Genomic DNA, 22334 nt, shown 5'->3' with positions numbered 1-22334 from the left:
GTGAAGTAGGTCAGCTGAAATAATAGAGTACGCAACATTTGGTTCTGGGTTCTGAGATTACGGGTAGTCTCTAGACAACCTTGTCACGCACCCATGTCACCTTGTTCATCCGCAGGGACTTTGTATATTAAAAAAAACTCATAACTCAAAAGACTGCAGGTATTGAGAAAAGACTGAGGATTTAAAGTATTACTTAAGAAATTGCTTTAATTGATTTTAAAAGTTCCCTGAAATGTCTCCTTTCCCACTAAACAAAATAGAGCCTCATGTCTCAGCACCGAATTACATCAAAAAGAGTTTCCATCAGAGAACGATAAATTAAACAAATATACATGTGCTAAGTGTATCATAATCATAGTATCAGACCGCTTCACAAGAGAGAGAACTCAAATGTATTTTTTTTTTAACAATGAAAAAACATTCTAACCAGAGCAACAAGTTAAAAAAAAAGGGGCAAAAGAAGGTTTCAGGGGGAGGGATAACAGCAGTTATGTTCAACAGGTATAAAAATACTAACAGGCAACTGGCCAATTAACTGGTAACAAAGCATCGTGGCTAGGCAGGTCAAGATATGAATACTTGATTTAATTGGTCCAAATCATAAAAGCACAAGCTAAAGTGCTGTTTGGGGGGCAGGTGAGGAGGAGGAAGTCCCAGCAGATGGTTAAGGCAGTGGGAGGAGGGGTCTTAGCTTACCTAGCTAATTCTAAACCAAACCCTAGGCCATACACTTACGCAGTTTGTGTTATACTGAAATTGTTGGACTGGTATCCGAAATATGGTGAAAATCCCAACATGGTACTTGTACTATTTGAGAAGGTCCGGTCACAATTTTCCTAGCTGTTAAAAGCTCCGGATGGACAGTCATTTACCGCCATATAAAAAAAACAATACAATAAAAAATAAAACAACTTTTTACACAGTTTGAACTGTTTTGAAGCTAATTTCCTGCAATTCTACACATTTTGCCATGTCTTGCGTGTTCATATGACAACATTTATTAAAATGTTGGTCCGTCGCTATTGACCCCTTTCTGGGTCCAGCGTATGGCTGTCTAGGTGGAGCTATTACTATCTTGCTAATATCTATCCTTTCAGAAGTGCCTACATGTAGGGACTAGGGTTTGGTATTGGGCATTTAACTTGGGAGTCGCAACTTAATGTTGGTCTGGAATAGACAGGAGAATAAGGACCGACGTGTCCTGGCCTTAGTCCGAGTCGCTCCTGTCTTCCTTTGTAAGCAGCCGCTTTCCGCTCTTCGGGGCCATTGCTTCTTGCTTGAGGATCTTTGCGGAACTAAGAAAGACAAATACAGGACAAACAGAGGGTGAGACTGTTTACCATTGAGAGGAGAACATGTATGTTGCAGGTAATAGATGTGGGTGGGGGTGGGGGGGTAATGCATGTAAATGGTACATGGGGATTTTAGGGAGAAGTTCCTGTCGTCAGGATGGCTGCCGCTGGTAACTTACCCTTTCTTCTTGTATTTCTCCTGCTCAGCGGGAGGAATGTGGTCCATCAGCTCCAGACTGTCATTGATCTTCTTGAGCCACTCATAGTGCTCTCGGCCACGGACCTTAGAGGAGAGAGGGAGGAAGTGAGAGGGGATTTCCCTTGGGCACAACCATGCAGTAGAGATACACAAATTCTCCCTCACAAAAGTGCCTCTGTGTCTGTCAGCTTGTGTGTGTGTCATTCCCTCACCTGCAACAAAAATACATTGTCCTTGTCTTCATCCTCGGTGCTGGAGCCATTCTTGATCTTCTTGCTGGTCCCTGGAGGGGGCAGGGCCTGTTGGGACTCTGAGGAGAGAGGAGACAAGGTCAACAATGACATAGGAGACGAGGGTTGAGACGTGGCCCGAGTCTTACTTCTCTTGGAGCCGTTGGTGGTCTTGGTCCCGTTCAGTTTGTTTGTGTTCTCTTCTTCGGTCTTGCGGTCCCGGCCGGGACAGGCACACACACGGACCTCGAAACAACGGCGACCCAAAACCTGACCCCTAGAAAGGAAGCAAAGGGGTGAAGAATAGTGAAAGTTAGAGGCAATAAACTCACGGGGAGCAAAACACACTAGGGATGTGCATCTTTCACTTCCAAGATGATTCGATATGCATCTAGATACAGTGCATTCGGAAAGTATTAAAACCTTTTTGGGATAGGGGGCAGCATTTTCACTTTTGGATGAATAGCGTGCCCAGAGTGAACTGCCTTCTACTCAGTCCCAGATGCTAATATATGCATATTATTATTAGTATTGGATATAAAACGCTGAAGTTTCTAAAACTGTTTGAATGATGTCTGTGAGTATGGCAGGCGAAAACCTGAGAAAAATCCAACCAGGAAGTGGGACATCTGAGGTTTGTAGTTTTTCAAAGCTTGGCCAACCGAATACAGTGTCTACGGGGTCAAGTTGCACTTCCTAATGCTTCCACTAGATGTCAACCGTCTTTAGAAACTTGTTTCAGGCTTCTGCTATAAAGGAGGGGGGAATGGGAGCTGAATGAGTCATGGGTCTGGGAGAGTGTCTCAGGCTCGTGATGCGCGCTCACGACAGAGTTAACTCTCGTTCCAGTGCTTTTTTTTCAGACAATGGAATTCTCCAGTTGGAACCTTATTGATGATTGATGTTAAAAACATCCTAAAGATTGATTCCATACATCGTTTGACATGGTTCTATGACCTGTAACGTAACTTTTCGAGTTTGTGCCTGGACGTAGTGCTCGTGCCTCATGAAGATGGATTACTGGGCTGAACACGCTAACAAATGGCTATTTGGACATTAATGATGGACTTTATGGAACAAATCAGTCATTTATTGTCAAACTGGGATTCCTGGGAGTGCATTCTGATGAAGATCAAAGGTAAGTGAATATTAATGTTATTTCTAACTTCTGTTGACTCCAACATGGCGGATATTTCTTTGGCTGGATTGGGCTCTGAGCGTCGTTTTTTAGAAATCTGACACAGCGGTTGCATTAAGGAGAAGTCTCTTTAATTCTGTGAATAACACTTGGATATTTTAATCAATGTTTATTATGAGTATTTCTGCAAAATCACCGGATGTTTTGGAATCAAAACATTACTGCATTTAACGCACCAATGTAAACTGAGATTTTTGGATATAAATGTGCACATTATCGAACAAACACACATGTATTGTGTAACATGATGTCCTATGAGTGTCATCTGATCATCAAAGGTTAGTGATTAATTTTATCTATATTTCTGCTTTTTGTGACTCCTATCTTTGGCTGGAAAAATGGCTGTGTTTTTTTGACTTGGCTATCACCTAACAATCATGTTGTGCTTTCGCTGTAAAGCCTTTTTGAAATCAGACACGATGGGTAGATTAACAAGAAGTTTCTTTCATTTGCTGTATTGGACTTGTTAATGTGTGAAAGTTACATTACATTTCACACGCTGCCTTTTCAGCGGAATGTTGTCGAGGGGTTCCACTAGCGGAACGCCTGCCCTAGAAAGACCCCTGGACTTTTTCGACATCGTTACGTTACAGCCTTATTCTAAAATGGATTAAATTGTTTCCCCCCTTTAAGCTACACACAATACCCCATAATGACAAAACAAAAAGTTTATTTTTTAGCAAAAAATTATAACCTGAAATATTACATTTACATAAGTATTCAGACCCTTTACTCAGTACTTTGTTGAAGCACCTTTGGCAGCGATTACAGCCTAGCCCAAGAGTCTTCTTGGGTATGACGCTACAAGCTTGGCACACCTGTTTTGGGGGAGTTCCTCCCATTCTCTGCAGATCTACTCAAGCTCTGTCAGGTTGGATGTGGCGCGTCGCTGCACAGCTATTTTCAGGTTTCTCCAGAGATGCTCGATCAGGTTCAAGTCCTGGCTTTCACTGGGCCACTCAAGGACATTCAGAAACTTGTCCCGAAGCCACTCCTGCGTTGTCTTGGCTGTGTGCTTAGGGTCATTGTCCTGTTGGGAGGTGAGCCTTTGCCCCAGTCTGAGGTCCTGAGTGCTCTGAAGCAGGTTTTCATCAAGGATCCCTCTGTACATTGCGCCATTCAACTTTACCCTCGATCCTGACTAGTCTCCCAGTCCCTGCCGCTGAAAAACATACCCAGAGCATGATGCTCCCACCACCATGCTTCTCCAGACATGACACTTGGCATTCAGGCCAAAGAGTCCTTTAGGTGCCTTTTGGCAAACGCCAACGGGGCTGTCATGTGCCTTTTACGGAGTGGCTTCCGTCTGGCCACTACTAAAGGCCTGTTTAGAGGAGTGCTACAGAGATGGTTGTCCTTCTGGAAGGTTCTCCCATCTCCACAGAGGATCTCAGGTTCTTGTTCACCTCTTTGACCAAGGCCCTTCTCCCCCAATTGCTCAGTTTGGCAGGGCAGCCAGCTCTAGGAAGAGTCTAGGTGGTTCCAAAATTGGAAAATGGAGGTCACTGTGGACCTTCAATGCTGCAGACATTCTTTGTTACCCTTCTCCAGATCTGTGCCTCGACACAATCCTGTCTCTGGAGCTCTACGGACAATTCTATCAACCTCATGGTTTGGTTTTTGCTCTGACATGCACTGTCAACTGTGGGACCTTATATAGACAGGTGTGTGCCTTTCTAAATCATGTCCAATCAATTGAATTTACCAAAGGTGGACTCCAATGAGTTGAAGAAACATCAAGGATGATCAATGGAAACAGGATGCACCTGAGCTCAATTTCGAGTATCATAGCAAAGGTTCTGAATACTTATAAAAAAATAAAACGTATTTACATAAATTAGCAAAACCCTGTTTTCGCTTTGTCATTGTGGGGTATAGTGTGCAGATTGAGTAATTTATTTCATTTAATCCAGTTTAGAATAAGGGTATAATGTAACAATGTGGAAAAAGAAGGGGTCTGAATACTTTCCCAATGCACTGTATACGGGATACAATACATTTTTAGTTTGAAACGATTCAGTGCGATTAGAGAAACGAATCGATGTGATAAGATGCACTAACTTCTGTTGCATAAACATTCACTTTCCATTCTAAATTCAAATCTGCTGCCGATGGAGCTCATGAGCTGGGCCTCTCCGAGTTGGATCTGTTGGAGCAGACTTGTGCGCGTACATGCGTAAATCGTGTTTATGGTTGTCTCTCAAGTTTGGCGTTCAGCTTTTTCGCGCCGGACGCTTTATCTGCTCCACCACGCACCTGTCTGGTAAGGTTGAACGCCTCCTCTCCCACTCAGCCTCCCGACCAAAGCTCTCCCAAGCGGGTGGGCCATCTGCTCCAGTTACCTGCTGCTTGGATCCCACCCGGCGATCTACCCTGGCCTGTCTCCCAGTCTGGTACAGGTACCCCCGCCACACTCCCCCAAGCTTTCGGTTAGCTCCAGCACACACTCACGCCGTAGACTTTGGACTGATCTGAATGTTTACCTAGGCTAATTAACTTGTGAATCTTATGTGAGCTTTATTCAGAAATGCTTTTCATTAACTAGCATCGGTCTACTATTTATTCATCTCAGACTTTTATAGCCTATTGGACTCAGAGCCACGTTATTGTGTTGGGGCGATTGACTTAACTTACAATGTCTAGCCTCAAGACATTTCACTTTTTTATTGTGCCATTTGCTCCATGACTCCTGCACACTTTGTTGAGTATGTGGTTGCTCATTTACCAGAACGTGGATTAGACAATGTTCGTTCCCACCCTCGCGACAAACTTCTTTATTGGTTACATGTACTCTAGGCCTCCCATCCTATTCTAACCCTCTCTCGCTGGCTTTGTATTCATGTTACCTGATGAAATTGCTGTACAATATAATCTTGTTGCCACCTGATGCACATTCAAATGTCATTAAAAATATCAACACTGCAGAGCTCTCCCTGTCCTCTACCGTGCCCTGGAAATGTGCATGAACACACTGGCCCGTCTACGGTTGCTAGTCACAATTCTGATATTTGCTTTGATGATTTCTGCCCTTGTAACAGCCTTGGTTGTCTGCACGTTAACACTAGATGCGTATTACCTGAAATGGATCAATTGAAAGTGTGGGTTCACAGCTCCAATCCAGATATGTTGGTCATTATTGAGACATGGTTAAGAAAGAATGTTCTGATGTTAAACTTCCAGGTTATAACCTTTTTCGGCAAGACAGATCTTCCAAAGATGGGGGAGTGGCCATCTCTACCAAGGATCACCTTCAGTGCTCGGTTGTCTCCAACAGGTCCCCAAACAATTTGATTTACTGGTTTTAAGCATTAAGCTTTCAAATAGCTCTTCGTTGACTGTTGCTGGGTGCTATCGTCCTCCATCAGCACCAGCCTGTACCCTACCTGCCCTAAGCTCTCTCATGGCCCTTTACACCAAGTCTTAATTTGTCCTGCTAGGTGACCTAAACCAGTACATGCCTAAACCACCTGGCCAAGTTAAAACAATGGGACTCCCTAAATCTGATCACCAATCCCACATGGAATGACCCCAAATACCAAGAAAAGTCTACTCTCCTTGACGTTATCCTCACAAATAATCCTGATTGGTATCAGTCTGGTGTTTTCTGTAATGACCTTAAGTGATCAGTGTTTTACAGCTTGTGTTCGTAATGGCTGCTCAGTGAAAACGACCTCTCCGGATTCGTCATAGATGCTTGCTGAAATGCTTTCCTACATGACCTGGCCTCTGTAAATTGGTATAGAATCAGCTTGATCCCCTTTGTTGAAGATGCTTGGAACGCAATTTATTTTGTTGCATCTTTTCAGTGGTATTGTTAACAAGCATGCCCCCATAAAGAAAATTAACAACAGGATCAGACCCTGGTTCGACCGTGATCTGGCAGTGTTACTCCACCTCAAGAACATAATTTGGCGAAAGGTTCTGAAAAAGCGTATGGCTAGGGCCTCCCGGGTGGCGCAGTGGTCTAGGGCACTGCATCGCAGCGCTAGCTGTGCCATCAGAGACTCTGGGTTTGCGCCCAGGCTCTGTCGCAGCCGGCCGTGACCGGGAGGTCCGTGGTGCGATGCACAATTGGCCTAGCGTCGTCCGGGTTAGGGAGGGCTTGACCGGTAGGGATATCCTTGTCTCATCGCGCACCAGCGACTCCTGTGGCGGACCGGAAGCAACTTGTCAATAAACTGACTGGCTTTCTTGATATAGTATTCTTGATATATAGTATTTCTTGATATAGTCTATAGTATTCTCTCTGGTATGCAATCTGGTTTCTGCTCAGGTTATGATTGTGTCACTGCAACCTTAAGGTCCTCAATGTCACCATTGCCTTTGACTAAGCAATGTTGTGCTGCCATCTTAATGGACAAAGCTTTTGATACGGTACACCATTCCAAACTTCTGGGTCGGCTAAGGAGTATTGGTGTCTCCGAGGGGTCTTTGGCCTGGTTTGCTAACTACCTCTCTCAAAGAGTGCAATGTGTAAAGTTAGAAAATCTGCTGTCTCAGCCACTGCCTGTCACCAAGGGAGTACCCCAAGGCTTGATCCTAGGCCCCATGCTCTTCTCAATTTACATCAACAACATAGGTGTTAGGCAGTAGGAAGCGCCCTTGTCCAATTATATGCAGATAGTATTTTACTCAGCTGGCCCCTACACAGATTTTGTGTTGTAGAGAGTTCAAAAAAGCTTTCAGTGTTCAGACAGCTTTCTTTGCCCTTAACATTGTTCTGAACACCTTCAAAACCAAAAAGGTATTGTGGTCGTGTAATAATATTTCACCATTGTCTCAATTTAATGGTATAGACCAGTGGTGGGCAAACTTTTTGGCTCGAGGGCCACATCGGGATGGTCGTATTTTTTGGGGGACCAATTGTTTGTTAAAATCAATTTGCCGGGGCCTCCCGAGTGGTGCAGCGGTTTAAAGGCACTGCATCGCAGCGGTCGTCACTACAGACCCGGGTTCGATCCCAGGCGGTCACACAGCTGGCCGTGACTGGGAGACCCATTGGCCCAGTGTCGTCCAGGTTAGGAGAAGGTTTAGCAGGCGGAGATTTCCTTTTCCCACCACCATCTAGCGACTCCTGTGGCGTACTGGGCGCATGCACGCTGACCAGGTGTATGGTGTTTCCGCCGATACATTGGCGCGGCTGGCTTTCGGGTTAAGCAAGCATTGTGTCAAGAAGCAGTGTGGTTTGGCTGGGTCGTGTTTTGGAGGACACACGGCTCTCGACCTTCGCCTCTCCCGAGTCCGTACTAGAGTTGCAGCAATGAGACAAGACTAACTACCAGTTGGATACCACGAAATGTCTCGCAGGCCGGTTTGAAGTGCCCGGCGGTCCGTACTCCCCCCCCCCCCCCCCCCCCCAGGTTAGACCGTTCGGAAGTTGACAGTTTTACTTCTTCTCCCGTGTCAACCATGCAGTGCGGGTAGCTTAGGCTACTTTTATTCCCGTATAACAATTTAACACCACATTTCATTAAAACAGAACCGAGCAAATTCATTGATTGTCATAACAAAAAAATGCCTAATATTGTGCATGCTATTTTCCAAATATTTGCATGCTGACAGTGACATGCAAATATGGCAGATCAGGAATAGGCCTACTTTTCATTACTCAGTGCTCGTAGCTGCGCACAGTATGCAGCTTTACTAGGCTACTGATATTTCGTGGGGTTGTTCGGCATGCAAAATGATTAGAGATCAATGAGTCAAAACAATTAGATGCTGAAGGCACGGACGCAGTTGTCACAAAATGAGGTATTTTCAGAAGGTAGAAAGTAATTTAGCACATTGTTTTTGTAGGCGATTCTTAACGTTTGAACCAATTTTGTGACAGATGCATGCTAAATTTGGATCGGAGTCCCGCTGACAGACGCACTCATATCTTACATTTTTCAACCGGGGACAGATCATACATCCCTAAAAAAAACACACACATTACGGAAAATGTAACGCAAACTCAGACCCTGATGCGCAATTTCCAAAATAAAAACACAGTGAGAAGGGATATGGAGAGACACTTACTCCTGGGTCTCCAGGGTCAGGATGGTGAGGATGGGCCGTCTGTTCATACCACCCATGCAACTGGAGTTACACATGAAGTTCAGGAGAACAGTAGTCGTTTCAGAGCCCAGCTATACAAACACATATACACAATGGTAAGCTTCACTTGAACGTACATTGACAAATGCAAAATAGACAGATGTCTCAATGAAAGTGTCAAGAGAAATGGCAAATAAAATACCATTGATAAGAATGAATAGAACGGTCTTGGAAGCTCAAATCCAGCCAACTGGTTAAAGCATGGGTCCATAATGGCTTCCTGGTATGGTGATATAATGATTTCCATGATAATGTAGAATGTTAATTCAAATGATACAAACTGACGTGGCTATTGTTTAAATAATTTCATTTGAGTTGATTCAACAAATCGCAGAACAGATTGATGGGGCACACTTCCTGCCTTGCTCATCTGGGTACACTTGCAATGGCCGCCAGTCCACCCATTATGCAATCATTTACTTGAATGGGGAGGACCGTTCTATTAATTCTCTTTCTATATGGTATACCTGAGGAGGCTCATAGGGCAGTAGCACACTTTGACGCTTGGTGTTTCCATCCTCCAGGTATTGAGCCCACTGGCTCCCCTCCACCCTAATCAAGTGACTGCGGTGGACCACGCCTAGATAAAAAAAAAAACAGGAAGTAGACAAGTAGTGAGGGGGAGTCTCCTCTGTTTCTGGGACAATCTTTTACATGAGGTATACCTTCACTCCATCTCTCTGAGACCATGGAGAATATTATGATTAGATTTGCATGGGTTTCATTCCCTCTTTATTCATTTACATGGCTAAATACAAAAACTGAGCCAAAATAAAATCATGCATATTAGACCATTTTTTTCCACTCTAAGGGCAAAATACTTATTATCTTCATCAGTTTTGAATGTTCACCTTAGACTATAAACACACACCCACCTTCATTGTTATCTGAGGCGCTCTGGTGGTGGGGGCAGCGCCGGACGACCTCAGAGACATGCTCAGACTTCTTGTAGATAGCGGTGGCCCTGAGGATGGCTCCTGGCGGGGGATCCATGGCCATCAACACCTCCACAGGGCACGTCTTAGCCAGCTGGCAGTACAGCTTGTTCAGCTGCACAGAATACTGGGAGGGGAGCGAAAACAATGAGCAACCAGTTGTATGTGTCTATAGGAATTTCATTTTGTGAAACAAAGTGGTGAATTGAATTGATAAAAAGTGGAAAAAAATAAGCACTTTGGTGAAGTTATTTCACTTTGGCTATATTTTGTGTGTGTGAGTATTATCCATTTATAAAGTTTACATAAAATACTGAACACTAGCAAATGGTGGGCTTAACACCTACAGGTATAAGATCATAACACATTAACAATTATATTAATATTCGGAAGAAATCGTAAATACCCTGTTTATAACTATACATTTTGACCAAAAGGGCTGCATTTTAACCCTTTCCATAATGGAGCCCTTGTGTGGAACATGCCCTGTCATGTCAGACCCATGCATTACTGCCACCTACCAGCATGCAACTCCTCAGTTCCAATGAATGAGTTGCAGGGGGCGTTAGTTTGAGGGCAGCACACCCTAACTCAAGCCTGATAGACCTATCATAGTACGGTGACATGTGAGTCACTGTGGAAACCTTGCTGCTATTGGCTGTTTTAATCCAAATACTTTTTTCGCCAAAACCTTGAGTTTCAGCAAATCGTCACAATGAACTGGATTCCAGTTGAATGCAACCACAGGGAATTAGAATGAGTGGAATATCTTTCATCTCTGTCGGAGGTAAAGTAACTGCAATTTACTGTAATTAATTCATTGAAATGAGACCATGGTTTAACAAACTGGTTTGAAGCCATTTCACTGTTACTTTTTTGACAATCACAATAGGTACCTTAATCAAAATACTTCAAAATAGATGTTTCCTCCAGAAGAGAAAAGTAATTCTAAAGTTGAGAGATCAATAGAGAGAGAGATATATATATATATAGCATGTGAATATACAGTGAGACAAGGCTTCTTAAAGGGTGGGGCTGGACCCCATGGAAGGCTGTGTTTCATTCCTATAGAGTACCACAGTATGAGTCATAATACCCATAAAGCCTAGCAGTCAAACAAGGAAAGGGTTCCAACCATTTGTCCACCATAAATTGTTCCCACTGGGCAGTGGTTCCCAAACTGTGGGGCTCATTCTAGCTTTAAACTTCCTCTTGAAAATTGCAATAGTAGAATGCACAAGGTGCAATTTCTATATTTGGCAGCGTGCATCATCAGTTTCTCTTGTCATGTTAGTCATTGCATACCTTAGAAAGCAATTTATAACTTGCCAGAAATGTCCAGATCAACTAGTCCATGTCAGCCAAAGTGTTTTTAGGTAGGTTTTGTAGCCCATAGATATTGTAATTTGTGTCACTCAAATATCACATGAATACCCATTAGACATGCCAAAACGTATAGAATTGCTAGAAAATCTGCTTTAAACCTGCTAAATGTTCTCCGCCAACAAGAGGGGAGTGAAAAGTTTTTCATGAACATTGTTAGTGCCCATAGAAATAGACGTCCCCCAATGCTAGGGGCCCTGAGGGAAAAAGTGTGGGAACCCCGGCCATAGGGGATTTTAGAAACACTTAAAATAAGGGCTGTGTTTTGTTTAGACTTACCCTGGTGTGACGTTTTGATCACCACGTAAATCGCTCTAGGACAAGGTGACTTATAATATATTCGCCTGTATTTACCCCTCAAATTAAATTTGCAGCTATTTAGTTGCTAATGTGGCTATCGTAAAGAACTATAAATGCCGTGATGATCTGGATGAGACTGACTTGAGGCAAAGCTAAGAATCTTTGGATTAATTATCTAATGTTAGTTAAGATTTGTAATGATTAAATTGGCTAAATGTCTTTAAAATGTATAATTCTGTGAAGTGTCTTGTGCAAGTTTTAAATGGGGCGGCAGGTAGCCTAGTGGTTAGAGTGTTGGACTAGTAACTGAAAGGTTGCAAGATCAAATCCCTGAGCTGACAAGGTAAAAATCTGTCGTTCTGCCCCTGAACAAGGCATTTAACCCACTGTTCCTAGACCTTCATTGAAAATAAGAATTTGTTCTTAAAGGTAAAAAAAAAAATACATATGTTTTAATGGACACAATACCTGTTAGCAAAGGAGTCAGCTAGAGATGACGTGCAGGAGCTTGCAGGGATTTGTAGTATTCCATCATGTCTACTTTGATGCTAATTAGCATTTTCGAAACAGAATAAATAGAGCCGAATACATTGATTGAAAAAGTCACCTTGTATGAGAGAGATTTACATACTTACACGCCAGGGTAAGCCCACGCAAAACACATCACTTATTTTAAGTGATAAATTACCATATTATCATGAATTATAAACTGGGTGGTCTGAGCATTGGTAAAATATTTTCACTGTTCTAATTACGATAATAACCAGTTTATAAAAGGCAACTCTGGAGTTTGTGGTATATGGCCAATATACCACGGCTAAGGGCTGTAATTCAGGCACTTCTGTTGGGCAGAAGAACAGCCCTTAACCACGGTATATTGGCCATATATACCACACTTCCTCGGGCCTTAACTATACGTGTGTGCATGTATTCAGGCATGAGCATGTGCAGTAAGCCATATGCATGACACTCACAGTGGAAGTGACAGACTTGGCGGTACCCGACTTTTGGAATCGCAGCTGGAAGCCGTGCTTCCCAGGGTAGTCGTTGGTGGAGGGGACTGTGGAGGCGGGGGGAGGCACGCTGTCCAGGTTTGACACAGAGGGCTCCACAACCGGGGGCTCCAGCAGTTCAAACAGGACCTCGTCAAAGACCTTGTGGAGAGTCGCGTCGGGAAGGAGCTGTGAGGGAGGTAAGTGGATGCCATTTATCTACAGAGGAGTAAAGCATTCAAGTTATCAGTTGCTTGTTACATTTCTGTCTGAATAATGAAACAGGAGTGCCCACCATGGAAATCAAATTACCAGAGAAAAAAAAAATGAGCCCATTCTAAAAACGTGTGGCGTCACGAAAATACTTCCTTTACGTCATGAGGTAGACAATAAAACGTACCGAGACATCCAGGTCAGACCAGTTTTCAGTAGCAACCAGTGGAATACTGGGCCCCTGAGGTGTCATACTATAAAAAAGAAATCACCGGATCAGTCATTATTATTATGGCCCTAAAAAGACCTATGCAGAAAAGGTGCTTTAATACATTGAACAATGTCTCTGGGCTTCCACTCACAGAACCACCTCGATCTAGTCTAGAAGTAGCTACCTACCTTGGTAGTCTTAAACATAAGTCTGTGGTCCTAAAAGTTGTTAAAAACTTACTTGCTCTCCCAAATCTGCTGGAAGGAACATTGGCCCAGGGGGGGGCTGAGCTCTTCCATCCTGTATCCGTTCACTTTCTCGACAGTTCACAAGACCGGTTGGGAGGAGAGGATTGGACACAGGGACACAAGGAGGGAGGAAGGCGATAGGATCTAGGAGAGAGAGCACACCCATGTAATTAGTTAAGAAAAAAATCTATACTAGTTTTAGCAGCTACCGGTGTCTTCAAAACAATACATTTATGGAATGAGTGGGGAAAGGGGGACAACAGCTCCCAAGTGGCACTGCAGTCTAAGGCAGTGCATCTCAGTGCTAGAGGGGTCACTACAGACCCTGGTTCGAGTCCAGGCTGTATCACAAACGGCAGTAATTGAGTCCCATTGGGCGGCGCACAATTAGCCCAGTGTCGTCCTGGTTAGGGTTTGGCCAGGGTAGGCCTTCATTGTAAATAGGAAATTGTTCTTAACTGACTTGCTTAGTTAAATAAAAAAAGGCTAGAATGCAGGTAATGACCGACTGGGTTGTGTAGTTAGCTAGACAGCAATGTGAGCAAGTGGTATTAGGCTAATCCTCATCTAAATCTATGATTAACTTGCAACCCACCCTGTACAGAGAGAAATAATAAAGGTGTCTATGTATGCCATGGTTCATTGGACAGAGCCTATGAGGGAAATTAACGTCGTTGTTGTAGGCCAGGGATCATCAACTAGATTTCTACATTTGTATATGATCACATGTATCTCTCTTATGCGTGGGAATACTTGGGAACGTTTTTTTTTTAAGTAAATCACTTGAAGCGGATTTCCTGGGGGTTTTGCAGTCATGTCTGACAATGAGAACTTGGGGACAAAATAAAACCACCTGTGGGCCAAATCCAGTTGGGGAACCTTGTTCTAAGGTAAAGTTAAATGAATACACGGTGAAAATAAGATCTATGGTAAACACAGGCTTAGGATATCTTATTTCTTGTTCTATGAGAACCAGCTAAATAACTTTTTTGTAAATTCTATAGAATTTATGTAATAATAAAAACGGTTTCATAATTCATAAAGATCATGTTAACTGGCATAGACCGCTTTCGGTGTTCCCAAACATTGCCGCACGAGGGAGATGCGCGCAAATTGTTAGATAAAAGTTATTATTATAAATATTATAAATATGAATGTCAGTACCCTGCGGAAAGGCCGCAGTTGTACATGAAACACATTGGTACAGATAAGCGTTTTCAGAATTGACCTTTTTACAAGTATCGACTGAAGGTGGCTCAATCTTGTTTCTGACAAATCGCGCGAGGGTTTGAGCGTTCCTCAGTTATGGCCTAGCATGTCCTAGCTAATTAGCGAGCAGGTTAGACACCCAAAACAGTCTGAAACGTAAGCGATTCGTGATCATCATCCCACTTCCATGTCATATAATACTACAATGTGTAGTGGTTACATTTGTATTAATACAACGAAATACAAGACACACCAAACTTCACCCACCATCTTCCACTAAAATCTGCTAGCTCAGCTGTAAGCTTGACTGGCTTTTTTACTAGAATCTCAAATCAACAACGACCACAAACTTTTCCAGGCAAAATAATTTGCTACGCTGCCTAAAATAAAGTAAACATGGATTTATACCTCGCCTCCCGTTTATGAATCTTTTCTTGCAGCACCTTGGTTCTCTGTCAATGCAATCCGTAGCAGCTATAAAGCAAAATATTTTGTTTCAGTGAAAAGCGTGCATTTCGGGGATTTCCCCAATAACCAGAATAGGGGAGGGGCTGTGCAGAGTTCACAGGCCACCAATCAGAGGCCGCGCCCACCGAGGTGTATGTTTTTAAATGAAATTGCGCGAAATGTTCCAAAAACAAAATATTAAGTGGATACATTTTACATTTTGGTATTGCTAAATTATATTGGCTGAATGCAGGAATGAAAACAAATATTGTGGCGTTTGAGGCACATCATTCATTGCTGGTTATCATGCGTTGTATCATCACATTGAATTGCATAGTTCATGTTTTGTGATAATGTCTGATAATTATGTCTAATTTCTCAGATTATGTGCATGTCCAAAGATTATGAACTCATGCAAAATGATTTCCTTCAAAATAAAAAATAAATATGTAAAAGTTGCATTCATTTAGAAAAGACATGCCTGCTCCTCAAAATGTCCTTATTTCAACTGTTATAACGGCTTAATGTAATTCACCAATATTCAATCTTCCACTCTAGTTAATATGCCTAAATTATGGAATATTGTTGATGATGAGTCGATAGGCTACTAGCATTGATGGCACTAGTAGCCCTGCTATTAAGAGGGATAGCTGACTAGCTGACGTTTGAGTGAATATTCAAGCTGGTTTATTTGTCATGTACACATGATATGAGAATAAGAGCACCTCCTCCCAGCTGCCAACTGCACTGAGGCTAGGAAACAGTGTCACCACCGATAAATCAATAATAATTTAGAATTTCAATAAGCATGTTTCTACGGCTGGCCTTGCTTTCCACCTGGCTACCGCTAACCCGGTCAACAGCCTCGCACCCCCCACAGCAACTTTCCCAAGCCTCCCCCATTTCTCTTTCACCCAAATCCAAATAGCTGATGTTCTGAAAGAGCTGCAAAATCTGGACCCCTATAAATCAGCCGGCTAGACAATCTGGACGCTCTCTTTCTAAAATGATCTGCCAAAATTGTTGCAACCCCTATTACTAGCCTGTTCTCTTTGGTATCGTCTGAGATCCCCAAAGATTGGAAAGCTGCTGCGGTCATCCCCCTCTTCAAAGGGGGAGACACTCTAGACCCAAATTGCTACAGACCTATAACTATCCTACCCTGCCTTTCTAAGGTCTTCGAAAGCCAAGTTAACAAACAGATCACCAACCGTTTCGAATCCCACCGTACCTTCTACCCTATGCAATCTGGTTTCCGAGCTGGTCATGGGTGCGCCTCAGCCACGCTCAAGGTCCTAAACGATATCATAACTGCCATCGATAAGAGACAATACTGTGCAGCTGTATTCATCGACCTGGCCAAGGCTTTCGACTCTGTCAATCACCACATTCTTATTGGCAGACTCAACAGCCTTGGTTTCTCAAATGACTGCCTCGCCTGGTTCACCAAGTACTTTTCAGACAGAGTTCAGTGTGTCAAATTGGAGGGCCTGTTGTCCGGACCTCTGGCAGTCTCTATGGGGGTGCCACAGGGTTCAATTATCGGGCCGACTCTTTTCTCTGTAGACATCAATGATGTCGCTCTTGCTGCTGGTGATTCTCTGATTCACCTCTACGCAGATGACACCATTTTGTATACTTCTGGCCCTTCTTTGGACACTGTGTTAACTAACCTCCAGACGAGCTCAATGCCATACAACTCTCCTTCCGTGGCCTCCAACTGCTCTTAAATGCAAGTAAAACTAAATGCATGCTCTTCAAGCAATCGCTGCCCACACCTGCCCACCCGTCCAGCATCACTACTCTTGACGGTTCTGACTTAGAATATGTGGACAACTACAAATACCTAGGTGTCTGGTTAGACTGTAAACTCTCCTTACAAACTCACATTAAGCATCTCCAATCCAAAATTAAATCTAGAATTGGCTTCCTATTTCGAAAACAAAGCATCCTTCACTCATGCTGCCACACATACCCTCGTAAAATTGACTATGCTACCGATCCTTGACTTCGGCGATGTCATTTACAAAATAGCCTCCGACACTCTACTCAGCAAATTGAATGCAGTCTATCACAGTGCCATCCGTTTTGTCACCAAAGTCCCATATATTACCCACCACTGCGACCTGTATGTTCTCGTTGGCTGGCCCTCGCTTCATATTCGTTGCCAAACCTACTGGCTCCAGGTCTTCAAGTCTTTGCTAGGTAAAGCACCGCCTTATCTCAGCTCACTGGTCACCATAGAAGCACCCACCCGTAGCACGCGCTCCAGCAGGTATATTTCACTGATCATCCCCAAAGCCAACACTTCCTTTGGCTGCCTTTCCTTCCAGTTCTCTGCTGCCAATGACTGGAACTAATTGCAAAATTCACCCATCTGTAAATAGCCCATCCAACTACCTCATCCCCCATACTGTTATTTATTTTACTCCTTTGCACCCCAGTATCTCTACTTGCACACTCATCTTCTGCACATCTATCACTCCAGTGTTTAATTGCTATATTGTAATTAATTTGCCACTATGGCGTATTTATTGCCATACCTCCCTTATCCTACATCATTTGCACACACTGTATATATAGACCTTATCTATTGTATTATTGACTACATGTTTGTTTATTCCATGTGTAACTCTGTGTTGTTGTTTGTGTCACACTGCTTTGCTTTACCTTGGCCAGGTCGCAGTTGTAAATGAGAACTTGTTCTCAACTGGCTTACCTGGTTAAATAAAGGTGAGATAAAACAAATTAAAATAAATATACATGGATGCAGAGTGCAATAAACTGCTTAGCATTCTTTCAGGTTCACCTCTGGAAAATGCAACAACAATAGAAAAGTAAGCTATTAAATACAAAGAGTAGGAAAAACACAAACTTTATGAAGTAAAAATAGAATGATAATTTAGATAAAATATAATACAAGAAGGCACTCAAGCGAATTGACGTTGGATATTTACACATGCATGTGCAGGACCAGGAAATGATATTGATGGTACCAACCAGCAGTAAGAACCTAATCCTGATCATAGTAGTAGGCTACTGTATATAGACATATCTAGGATATAGATACCATGAATGGTGTTAGTAAGGTCACTTCAGAGCAATGCAAACAGATAGAAAATAACTACATTTGAGTTGTACGGTGCACACAAGCACCTAATTCGATCATCACCATATCTAAATGACAAACACATGCTTAACCATTCTGAATGAGACAGCAGTACTAACTGATTAAATAGCAGCGTGTAAAGATATTATAAGAACATAATAAGTACTTACTAAACTTTTATAGTTTTCAGTCTTATAAGTCTTGGCCAAGTTTGCGTGAATGGATTTCAGACAGTTTTATGATTAAGGCATTAATAATACAAGTCGATCTATCATCATATTATTATGGTTTTACACAGTGTACAGTAGTTTACAGGGATGGGACTGCATACTTGAAGTCGGAAGTTTACATACACCTTAGCCAAATACATTTAAACTCAGTTTTTCACAATTCCTGACATTTAATCCTAGTAAAAATTCCATGTCTTAGGTCAGTTAGGATCACCAATTTATTTAAAGAATGTGAAATGTCAGAATAATAGTAGAGAGAATTATTTATTTCAGCTTTTATTTTTTTCATCACATTCTCAATGGGTCAGAAGTTTACATACATTCAATTAGTATTTGGTAGCATTGTCTTTAAATTGTTTAACTTGGGTCAAACGTTTCGGGTAGTCTTCCACAAGCTTCCCACAATAAGTTGGGTGAATTTTGGCCTATTCCTCCTGACAGAGCTGGTGTAACTGAGTCAGGTTTGTAGGCCTCCTTGCTCGCACACGCTTTTTCAGTTCTGCCCACACTTTTTCTGTAGGATTGAGGCCAGGGCTTTGTGATGGCCACTCCAATACCTTGACTTTGTTGTCCTTAAGCCATTTTGGCACAACTTTGGAAGTATGCTTGGGGTCATTGTCCGTTTGGAAGACCCATTTGCAACCAAGCTTTAACTTCTTGAGATGTTGCTTCAATATATCCACACAATTTTCCACCCTCAAGATGCCATCTATTTTGTGAAGTGCACCAGTCCCTCCTGCAGCAAAGCACCACCACAACATGATGCTGCTACCCCCGTGCTTCACGGTTGGGATGGTATTCTTCGGCTTGCAAGCCTCCCCCTTTTTCCTCCAAACATAACGATGGTCATTATGGCCAAACAGTTCTATTTTTGTTTCATCAGATCATAGGACATTTCTCCAAAAAGTACAATCTTTGTCCCCATGTGCAGTTGCAAACTGTAGTCTGGCTTTTCTATGGCTTTTCTATGGCGGTTTTGGAGAAGTGGCTTCTTCCTTGCTGAGTGTCCTTTCAGGTTATGTCGATATAGAACTCGTTTTACTGTGGATATAGATACGTTTGTGCCTGTTTCCTCCAGCATCTTCACAAGGTCCTTTCTTGTTGTTCTGGGATTGATTTGCACTTTTCGGACCAAAGTACGTTCATCTCTAGGAGACAGAACGCGTCTCCTTCCTGAGTGCTATGACGGCTGTGTGGTCCCATGGTGTTTATACTTGCATACTATTGTTTGTACAGATGAACGTGGTGGCTTCGGGTGTTTGGAAATTGATCCCAAGGATGAACCAGACTTGTGGAGGTCTACAATTTTTTTTCTGAGGTCTTGGCTGATTTCCCATGATGTCAAGCAAAGAGGCACTGAGTTTGAAGGTAGGCCATGAAATACATCCACAGGTACACCTCCAATTGACTCAAATGATCTCAATTAGCCTATCAGAGGCTTCTAAAGCCATGACATCATTTTCTGGAATTTTCCAAGCTGTTTAAAGGCACAGTCAACTTAGTGTATGTAAACTTCTGATCCACTGGAATTGTGATGCAGTAAATTATAAGTGAAATAATCTGTCTGTAAACAATTGTTGGAAAAATTACTTGTCATGCACAAAGTAGATGTCGTAACCGACTTGCCAAAACTATAGTTTGTTAACAAAAAAATTGTGGAGTGGTTGAAAAACTAGTTTTAATGACTCCAACCTAAGTGTATGTAAACTTCCGACTTCAACTGTATCTACTTTTTGAAACCAGTCCTACCGTTACACAAGGACAGATACAGGGAACGGGTCCTAGTCGATGAGAATACATTTTTGCTGAGGCGTCTGTTATTTGCAGAAGAGAGGCGGTGATGGGATTTTCAAACAGAGCGGTTGCCAGGTAAAAACATTGCTAAAATAAAATGCCTTCAATATTGTGACTCTGGCTGATTGCTGAACTTTGAAAATATCCCATTGCTAGGAACTGATTTAGGTTATCAGGCTAGTCTACTCTTCACACTAGAGTTTCCTCACCATTAGTGAGCTACCACTGTCTCTGAAAAGAGGTACCTGGAACCAAATAGGGTTCTTCAACGGATTCTCCTATGGGGACAGCTGAAGAACCCTGTAAGGTTCTAGATAGCACGCTTTTTTTTCTAAGAGTGTGTGTTTGCTCTTATGGTTACAGGTCTCAAGGAGTTGGCTATACAAGTCTAACTAGTTATAATCAGTATTTTATTTAGAGTCTAAGTTAAGCATAGATAGACATCCATACTAGTATAGCATGTGCTCCTTTTTTGCCAATAGACACCATTGCGTTCTAAGTCTGAGACTTGTTGAACGCACAATTGGCTATAATGCGACATCCGTTTTCTGTCACACGTCACATTACTGTAAAGTGTTTAAGAACTGGCACTCTGGCCACCCCATTTTGCTAATCACACACACACAGTGCGGGAGCGAGTCATTACAGAGGAACAGTAATCACATCGCCTGACACACAGCAGGTCACCTGTTTGACTGGCGGTGGGGCAGTCACATGGTCCGTGTGCGTCGGTCAGTGTGGCGGTGTGAATTTCCATCAGATAACACTCTCTGATTGGTGTCACTTCCAGTTTTGGAACAACACAACTGACATTTGCACTGTGACTGCCCAAACATTGTATATTTGTTCTGTTTTCATTTCTTAGTTTGGGCCAGTCCTGTTGTTTTTTTTTTAATCTTTGATTGGGACAGTTGGTTCTAACAGGCACCACTGTGTATTATCTGTGTCTGTCCCGGGATACAGGTATGTAGGTCTACATAGACCCACACACTCTTAGAGAGAAAAGGTGCTATTTAGAACATAAAGGTGTTCTTTGGCTGTCCCGATAGAAGAACCCTTTGAAGAACCCTTTTTGGTTCCATGTAGAACCATTTTTTTAAGAGTGCATGTCATGTGGTCTGGAGGTCCTAGGCCACTGTTCTCCTGGTATAGAATTTCTTCCTCATTTAGTGTGGGCCATACACATGACTCACTGGCCTGGGGCCCTGGCTTTGGACGATGGTGTCAGGTTCAGCTCCTCTTTCTCAATCTGTGCCTTAGATTAGAGTATGATAGAGGGGAGGGGGGAAGGGGAAGATGTGAGGAAGGGAAAGTGGGGTGAGATGTGAGCTTGTTCACAGAGGGTGTGGGTGAGTTGGATTGATAGATCTAGTCCAGACATTTTTCCATTGCATTTTTGTCAGGTCCTGCCTTGCCCCTCATAACCCTTACCAAGACACACCTCCCAATTCACACCTGCTAGCTGTCCCCAATTTCCCCAGCCACCCCTACTTCGCCGACCCAAGTGGTACATTCCAAATTTAGGGCCCACTGGTTGCCTCGGAAGGAGTCATATTTTTGTGTGAAATAGGGAAGTGTTTGTGGTGGATGGGGTGAGTTAGCTGTGGTGTACTGGTGGGGAGCGTCACCCTTTTGGCATGTGTTCTAAAATAGCGGAAAGACAGAATGACTGCCAGGGCAATGTAGACAAGCCCATCTGACTATCCAGAAGAAGAGTTGAGTCATAGGTCCAGATTGGTGGTGGTGGACATTGGCTTTCTCCCAAGGTCCAGGCATCCAGCCTTTGCACACCATCCCCTGCAGAGGGATGGGCTACATATCTAAGCATATCATAAATATAGTCCTTTCTATAGATGTACCTTTTTCAGCCACTGCAGGTCTCAATCTAATCAATAAGAGGAAAGTGTCTCTTCACTCAATTATAACCATTCTTAATAATGGTGGTGGAGAAAATCACATGTTAAGTTTGAAGAGGAATTAGTTTAAAAGTAGACCAACTAGTCTACCGCACTTTTTAAAATAATGCTTTTTAACTGAATTTAACAATGGCATGAACCATCACGAATATCTCTTTTGCACATGCTGTTCAGCTTCTATATGTCCAATATACTGTATCTAGGCCACTCATGGAATCTGAAAAGCCCACAGTGCATAGAAGTTACAGTGAGATGGTGGTTATTCTGTATGCTGATGAAGCGCTCCTCTTGACTTCAGCCAATGGTGTATAAGGTCAAGACATGGCTTTCTG

General features: G+C 42.8%; 1 protein-coding gene across 4 annotated transcripts; it reads right to left on the bottom strand.

Annotated features, from left to right (window-relative positions):
* Positions 1–184: 184 nt before the first annotated feature.
* LOC110500680 (cellular tumor antigen p53-like) lies at positions 185–15071 on the bottom strand. 4 transcript variants are annotated; one of them, XM_021578179.2, is made up of 11 exons: positions 14915–15071; positions 13290–13441; positions 13026–13092; positions 12608–12844; positions 9891–10077; positions 9483–9595; positions 8938–9047; positions 1871–1998; positions 1704–1801; positions 1472–1575; positions 185–1295 (listed from the first exon to the last, which is right to left on the bottom strand). In XM_021578179.2, exons 2-11 carry the CDS (start codon positions 13346–13348, stop codon positions 1208–1210), a joined length of 1191 nt encoding a protein of 396 aa, XP_021433854.2. In that variant the 5' UTR covers positions 13349–13441; positions 14915–15071; the 3' UTR covers positions 185–1207. The 4 variants fall into 4 exon arrangements, with proteins under 4 accessions (XP_021433854.2, XP_021433855.2, XP_021433852.2 ...); XM_021578180.2 differs by having other exon boundaries at positions 12608–12814; XM_021578177.2 differs by having other exon boundaries at positions 1704–1998.
* Between the last annotated feature and the right edge of the window lie 7263 nt (positions 15072–22334).

Source organism: Oncorhynchus mykiss, chromosome 21 (assembly GCF_013265735.2).
Source record: "Oncorhynchus mykiss isolate Arlee chromosome 21, USDA_OmykA_1.1, whole genome shotgun sequence".
Lineage (NCBI taxonomy): Eukaryota > Metazoa > Chordata > Actinopteri > Salmoniformes > Salmonidae > Oncorhynchus > Oncorhynchus mykiss.
This window is presented reverse-complemented; position numbering and strand designations above follow the sequence as displayed.

Excerpts from the sequence above, each read along its gene's own strand:
- LOC110500680 (XM_021578177.2), bottom strand. The coding sequence starts at position 13,348 with ATGGAAGAGCTCAGCCCCCCCCTGGGCCAATGTTCCTTCCAGCAGATT. Across the intron at positions 12,845-13,025 it reads GGTCTGACCTGGATGTCTCG|ATAAATGGCATCCACTTACC; the intron begins GTACGTTTTATT and ends ACTCCTCTGTAG. Across the intron at positions 1,999-8,937 it reads CTGACCCTGGAGACCCAGGA|GGGTCAGGTTTTGGGTCGCC; the intron begins GTAAGTGTCTCT and ends CTTCCTTTCTAG.